General features: G+C 42.1%; 1 protein-coding gene across 1 annotated transcript; it reads left to right on the top strand.

Moving 5' to 3' along the window:
• The first annotated feature begins 1,667 nt into the window (after positions 1-1,667).
• On the top strand, positions 1,668-7,719 carry LOC131995877 (uncharacterized). The gene is made up of 2 exons (XM_059365126.1): positions 1,668-4,954; positions 7,254-7,719. The coding sequence occupies exons 1-2, from the start codon at positions 1,668-1,670 to the stop codon at positions 7,717-7,719; spliced, it is 3,753 nt and encodes a 1,250-aa protein (XP_059221109.1).
• Positions 7,720-7,979: the final 260 nt, after the last annotated feature.

The raw sequence follows: 7,979 nt of genomic DNA, 5'->3' as shown, positions 1-7,979 counted from the left end.
GAGAAACAGCAAACTGCATAAGGTCAATGCCCTTTCATAGTCAAATATATTTACATGAAGAAAGAATTTAGAAATCATATGGTACAGCACCAGGCCAACATATTAAGACCAAAACAATTCATTTGAGAAAAATAAAAGTTAAGGGAAAAAAAGCCAACATATTGTCAACAGTGTATCTTTACAACGAGCCCAACGGAACCCCTCTTTTCACAAACAAGTGTTTTGATGATTAGAGATTGAAATATGTTTTAATATAAAGCGTTTTTATTGGAAAATTGTGGAAATTAAAACACAATTCTTCCGTTCTACGACAATAAACAAAATTTATTCAACGAAAGCGAGCTGTTGGAATATTGTGAAGAAGCAACACAACGATTCCATTCTACGAAAAATAAATTTAAATATTTTAGCGTTATAAGGAAAATTGTGAAACGTAAGCACAATTGTTCCCATCATCAAACAAATAAATAAAATAAAACTATTATAAATGAAAATTACAACTTCATAAAATAACAAACACCATAAAACACATCTTTATTTTCATCATTTTAAAACTAACAACACACATTTCTGAACTAACACAAAACATTGGTCCGCATTTGATACAATTTGCTATCAAATGGAAATACATTTTTTTGGGAATCTCTAATTTATCTGCAGACAAGAATATTTCGACTTGGGACCCTTTGACGTTTTTCGATTCGATTTGGATATTCGCGTCGATTTCTTTTCCCGTCGATCTCTTGCTCTATTGGAAACTTCATTCCCAATCGGAAGTCACATGATTTTTCGAGGAAATTTCTCTTCGTTTGACTGGATTTCTACAAAAATTCGTACTCAATAAGAATTTTTTTTTGTCGTTTATTGGGACTTTTTCAGAGAAATTCTTACTCGAACGAAATTCTGCTATTTCACTGCATTTTACTACGATAATTCTTACTCCAGCAGAATTTCACTACTTTTTATCGTACCTTTCCCAAGAATTCTTGCTCGATAGGAGTTTATAGCCCTTTATTGGATTTCCACGAGAGTTCTTGCAGCGGAGGGTTTGGCTGCCTTTTATGAATTTTTTATCTCAGGAATTCTCAGTGACTGGGATTTCGATTCTTCCACTTTTGATGGAGAGATTCTACGAAGGCCTAACGTTTTCAAATCTCGACAACTCTTGTGGTTTTGAAATTGTAAGGTACATATTTGGCAATTCGTTGCATTCCCGCTAGTCACTTACAATTTTCAGGATCAAACCTTTGCATAGAAGAAGGGATCTGTTCTTCCATTTGCTCCTGGTAATTCTGTACCTCACAGAATTTTCGCAATCCATTGCATCACCCCGATCGGCCCACATTCTTCGACTTTGCATTCTGCTTTGAGTGAGACTATTTTTACATTGATTGTTGGCATTTGTAAGTTGTATTTTTTTGGCAATTCGTTGCATTCCCGCTCTGCAGCTTACATTTCCTGATCGCTCTACATTTTGATTGCACTTACAATTAAAATAACAGTTTCTCATTCAACGGATCACATCACGCTTGGGGTTCAAAAGCCATACAGATTCGCGCGAAGATCTTTTTTTGGTGAACCTACGAGATATCGATTCTTCTTCTAGCTGACTCCATCCATATCATATTTGTCATTGTCGTACAGTTCTGTTCTTCCCTTTTTTCGAGATGAGTCTGACGACTAAAGGTGCTAAGACCGGCACAGGGGACACTGGATGTATGGATACCAATCCGACATCGGGGTCTACTGACCACAGTAATTCCACCGGAATTACAGGTGGTGCATCTATGGAGACTTCCCTCAACAACGATAAATTTTTGTTCGATTGTGATCACTTGATCTCATTTTGTACACAATTTGAACAAAGTGACATTTCTGACCAAACCGACTCGGTTTTGGAGGTGAAACTAGAGGACTTGGAGAGCCGTTGGCAAAGGCTACAGGCAACTTATGAAGGTGTTATGCTGTCTCCAAGGTCTTCGAACACCAGGGACTTCAGGGAAAATGCGAAGATAAATTTCAACGCCAGTTCTGAGGCGTATTACACAGCCAGATCTCAAATTCTGGATATTCTCAGAATAGCTAGCGGGAATACTAGACAGTCTACGAGACACAGTCTTATCCCCAGTTATATACCACAACAGCAATATATTCCTCAAAACACGTCTCTGGAAGTCTCAAACAGCTGCATTAAGGTACCGCCTTGTGACACTGAGATTTTCAAAGGAGGCTACGAGGAATGGCCGTCATTCCGTGATATGTTCACGGCAGTCTATGTTAACCACCCCAAGTTAACGAAAGCTCAGAAACTTTACCATTTGCGGAATAAAACCAGAGGTGCCGCTGGTGCAATCGTCAAAAGGTACACCTTATGTGACGAGAATTTCGACATAGCATGGAGTGCTCTGAAATCCCGCTACGAAAACAAGCGTGTGCTTGTTGACAATCAACTGAAGATGCTTTTTAATATTCCTACAGCAACAGTAGAGAATAGTGATTCCATTCAGAGAATCCAATCGGCAGTAAATGATTGTCTGTGTACTCTCAAGACACTTGACGTTGACGTCGAAAGTTGGGATCCGATTTTGATATATCTGGTATCGACGAAATTACCAGATGAAACTCTTTCTCTTTGGGAACAATCTTTGAAATCCCACCGAGATTTACCGACATGGAACCAACTTGACGAGTTCCTCATAAACAGATTCGAGGTTGTAGAACGCATCACCAGCATTAAGTCTACGAAACAACAGAATAACATCCCGTCTCAAAATTCTGCCAAGACTCAGTCACCAAATAACTCATCTGCCAAAATTCAAACGTATCACTCCCAAGAGAAACTAAATTCGTCATGTCCTGTTTGTGTTTCCAAACATTCAATTAGGACTTGCCCAGATTTTCGCAAATTTACAGCACAACAGCGTATAGACTTTGTCTACAAGAATAAAATTTGCAATAATTGTTTGGCTTCAAACCATCTAAAAGCAAGTTGTAAAAGCAAAAATACATGCATTATTTGTCACAAAGCACATCACAGTCTTCTCCATCTTAGGAAAACCACTGATAACAACAATAATGTCTCTCAACCACAAACTTCCGAGACGAAGTCAAGTGACGCAGAACCAAATTATCAGTCACAAGACGATATTCCTTCTACATCAAGACAAAATCGTCCTTCCGGTGTTCAAGCAAATTTTGCCTCAAACAACGATATGATTCTTCTAAGGACAGCTTTAGTCCAAATTGAACATCAGGGAGAATTATTCACTGTTAGAGCCCTAATAGACCCGGGTTCTCAACGAACATTTATCTCAAAACGAATTCAGAATTTACTACAAATTCCCACTACTAAAGCCCAATTCGAAATTTTCGGTATTGGAGAACAAACTCAGATCTCTGACAAAGAATGTCAATTAGTGGTGGTATCCGAAAAACACGATGTACGTTTCACTATTTCAGCAATTGTGCTGCCAAAATTAACCAGACGTTTACCGTCTTACTCATTCAAAATACCACATCCTTCAGATTTAGAAGATCTCGATCTGGCGGATCCCCATTTTAATAAATCAGCCCAAATTGATTTAGTTCTTGGCAATGATTCCGAACGTTTCATCAATATTGAAGGAATCAAGAAGAATATTTGTGGTGACACTTCAGCATACAATACTATATTCGGTTGGGTGCTCAGTGGCCCAATGCGAGCTGAAACTGTATTCTCTTTCTCTGTGAACGTTCTCAAACCAGAAGAACCCGCAATAAGCGATCTTCTCAGGAAGTTTTGGGAACAGGAAGAAATACCCTCGTCTCCTCTCGTCTCAGATTCTGATGCGTTCTGTGAAGAATTCTACAGGAAAACTACAACTCGAATATCGGACGGTCGTTATATGGTGAGGTTACCGTTCAAAGACGAATTCTCATACTCTTTGTATTTAGGATCGTCTAGATTCTTGGCTCTTGCTCAGTATAATCGTATGGAGCAAAATCTTTCGAAAGAACCCGAATTAGAATCTCAATACAACGCTGTTTTAGGCGAATATCTGACTCTTAATCACATGGAAGAAACGTCTTCTCGTGAGATATCCATGGAGGGTAAATTTAACTCTTTTTATTTACCCCATCACGCCGTTGTACGCCCTGAGCACAAGTCGACGAAAGTCCGAGTTGTTTTCAACGCTTCTCGAAGGACAAAGTCTGGCTACTCATTGAATGATGTACTTCACGTAGGACCCACATTGCAGTCTGATTTGACTTCTGTGCTTCTCAATTGGAGGAAGTACCGATACGTTTTCTGTGGAGACATCCAGAAAATGTACAGACAAATTCTTGTTCATCCCCACGACAGACCATACCAGCGGATATTGTTTAAACCCGAAGCGAATGGTCCGGTTAAGGACTATCAACTTAGGACCGTCACTTTTGGCGTAAATTGCGCTCCGTTTCTCGCTATACGTACACTGTTACAACTGGCGTCAGATTCAGAACACGATTATCCTCATGTCGCAGGTATTCTCAGACGAGAAACCTATGTCGACGATATATTGTCCGGAGGCTTCTCTGTGGACGAAGCGGTCCAAGCCCAGAAGGACCTGCTTGTGGTTTTGAAACAAGCAGGATTTCCCCTTAGGAAGTTTATTGCCAACGATAATCAGCTACTGGCTCATCTCTCACCTGAGGATCTTTACGATTCTGAATTTTTACGCTTCCAGGAGTCAAGTTCAGCTAAGACGCTGGGAATCAAATGGAACGCTTTAACTGACACTTTTAGTTATTCCGTCAAACCCGTTGAGTCAAGTCATGAAATGACGAAACGCAAAATTCTCTCTGCAATTGCCCAGCTATTTGATCCCGCTGGTTGGATCACACCTATTATTATTAGGGCCAAGATTCTTATGCAACAACTGTGGTTAGAAGGATTTGAATGGGACGACTTTCTCGGCAGGGATTCTCAGCTTGCGTGGGATGCAATTGTCTCCGATCTATATCACGTGGAGAGCCTTTCTATACCCAGATGGATTAGATTTGTCCCTGACGACGTCATAGAAATCCATGGATTTTCAGACGCTTCACAAGCTGCATACTGCGCTTGCGTTTATATGCGATGTCAGAACGAGAAGTCTGTGGTTTTCTCTAATCTTCTGGTCGCCAAAAGCAAGGTTGCGCCTCTTAAGCCTGTTTGTCTCCCACGGCTGGAGCTGAATGGTGCATACCTTCTTGCCAAGTTGGTCGATTATGTTTTATCTACATGCGACTACGAGATCAGCAGCATAACTCTATGGACGGACTCTTCGATAGTACTCGGCTGGCTTTCAAAGCCGCCTTGGTCTTGGGAGACATATGTTGCTAATCGAACCTCAAAGATTCACGATCTTGTCCCTAATGGTGTTTGGCGTCACGTCCCGACGCATGATAATCCTGCCGATCTTGGCACGAGGGGATGTACACCTCAGTATTTGAATATGAACCCTCTATGGTTCAATGGCCCATGTTGGCTGACTCAACCAAGTTCGTCATGGCCAAGGAACAATCCCTTGGAGTCGCCGGAGTTGGGAAGGCGTTCGAAGGTACAGACATTTCACGAGACGAATGAAGAATCCGACATATTGCAGAGGTTTTCTTCTTATACTCGGTCTCTAAGGGTGGTCTCTTATATTTTTCGATTCTACGGCAACTGTCTTAGTAGATATCGCTCTACCGAGAAGAATACTTCTTTATATCTTTCGCATAAGGAAGTGAAATTTGCTAAGATTCGCCTAATTTCACTGTCTCAAAGGAAATTTTATCATGATGAATACGACCTGTTAGGCAAGTCCGAGGCAATAAGCGAGAGAAGTTCACTAAAGGTGTTGAATCCATTTCTGGATCGCGAAGGGGTCATGCGAGTTGATGGACGACTGGCTGATTCTTCTCTTCCATATAATGAGAGACATCCCGTGATCTTACCCGGAAATTCCCGATTATGCCACTTGTACCTACTCCATTTACATCATTTCCTGGCTCATGCCGATTGCACACTTATGTGCAGAATGGTCCAAACGGAGTTTTATATTTCTAGACTCAAGCCTAGGGTAAAGGGCGTCATACACAGATGCAGGACGTGCATCATTTTTAAGCATAGACCATGTGCTCAGATCATGGCTCCACTACCTCCTTCGAGATGCGCTCTGACTCCTCCTTTTCACATTACTGGAGTCGATTTTGCAGGGCCTTTCGAGCTTAAAAGCTCTACTTTACGCCGCTCCCCCATGGTAAAGGGATATGCTTCCGTTTTCGTCTGTTTCGCGACGAAAGCAATACACTTAGAGCCATGTTCCGAGCTCTCTTCTGCAGCATTTGAGGCTGCATTCACACGATTCGTCGGAAGGCGGGGGCTACCCCAGAGGGTAGTTTCCGATAATGGTAGAAATTTCGTCGGCGCCAGCCGAAAAATGCTAAGAGAATTCATGACTTTCGTGAAGACTTCAGCAGACGATATAGCCGAGAAGTACTCCAGTCATGGCTTCGAATGGCAGTTTATTCCTCCCTACGCACCGCATATGGGCGGATTGTGGGAATCCGCAGTGAAGAGCTTTAAGCACCATTTTAAGAGAATTACTGGGGCTCACCGATTCACTTTCGAGCAGTTTGCTACTCTTCTTGCCCGTATTGAGGGAATTCTCAACTCCAGACCCATATCAGCGATTTCTGCTGATCCGAGTGATTTGACGGCTTTGACACCCGGCCACTTTATTAAGGGGTCCCCTATCATGGCATTTCCTGAGCAGGATTCACAGAGGTTGTCCCTGGTCAACAGATGGACAAAACTCAAAGCCCTTCATCACCAATTCGCTATAAGGTGGAGGGAAGATTATCTTAAGGCACTCCATAAGAGATATAAGTGGAAGGGTTCGGATCGGAACTTGAAGATAGGCGATTTGGTCGTGGTCATGGATGACCTGCTACCTCCTAACGACTGGCGTTTAGGGAGAATAATCCGGACTCATCCAGGATCCGACGACAATACTCGAGTCGCGGATATACGGATATCGTCTGGTACAATAACTCGTCCCATAGTCAAACTTTGTTATTTACCTCTCTTGGACCAAGATCCATTAGACTCATCACTATCATAATCTTCCTCCCATTCATACTCGCCTTAAATAACACTAACATCACCGCTTAAATCCACATCTAACCCTCATCTAACCCCACATTTCACCTCATTTCATTGGCTTCTTCTAATCCGTAAAAACCTTACTTACCTTCTTCATTTCCAGAAAAAAAATGGGCTCAAAGCAAATGAATCTCAACAAGATTTATGAGTGCGCCATCTGTTTGGAGAGGCACTCGCTCCGCTACTGCCGAATCTTCTGCGGCATGACGGTGGCAGATAGGAGGGTGACCGTCCGTAACCACAAATATTGTATGAACTGCCTGGCCCGGAGTCACGAGGTGGAGGACTGCCACTCAGCCGCCACCTGTCGAAAATGCGGCTACCAGCACCATACGATGCTGCACCCACAAATTCCGGTGCCTCCTACCGCCCTCACACCAGCATATGTAAGCCCCAAAGTTGCCAACCGCTACACGAAGAAAGCGACGACTGAAGCCACCCCCAGACGCAAGAAGTTGAGGACAAGAAGCCAACGACCAGAAATCAAGCCGTCTGAGCTGCTGCAGAAACAGCTGCTCGCTGAGGCGCTGAAATGTGTGGCAACAGTTATCTGCGAAGATGTTGCGTAGATGCAAGGCCGGCGGCATGGACAATCCTGTCCTTAACATTTGATTTTATATTTTGTTTTTTGTTTTGAATACTTGAATTTAATTGTACCATTGAATTATAATTGAATTAAATTGTTAAATTGTACTTCCCAACTCTGATTGTAATAGAATGCTAAAAGGCATGTCAGTTTGTACTAAAGGAATGATATGGAATTAGAACATTCCTGACTACATGCCCTTTTTAGAAACTTACCATCAAACACTTGGTCATCAGCGTTCGA

Source organism: Stomoxys calcitrans, chromosome 1, assembly GCF_963082655.1.
Source record: "Stomoxys calcitrans chromosome 1, idStoCalc2.1, whole genome shotgun sequence".
Classification (NCBI taxonomy): Eukaryota; Metazoa; Arthropoda; class Insecta; order Diptera; family Muscidae; genus Stomoxys; species Stomoxys calcitrans.
Note: the sequence above shows the minus strand (reverse complement) of the source record. Positions and strands in the feature narration are given on the sequence as shown.

Excerpts from the sequence above, each read along its gene's own strand:
- LOC131995877 (XM_059365126.1), top strand. The coding sequence starts at position 1,668 with ATGAGTCTGACGACTAAAGGTGCTAAGACCGGCACAGGGGACACTGGA. Across the intron at positions 4,955-7,253 it reads GGCAGGGATTCTCAGCTTGC|AAAAAAAATGGGCTCAAAGC; the intron begins GTGGGATGCAAT and ends CTTCATTTCCAG.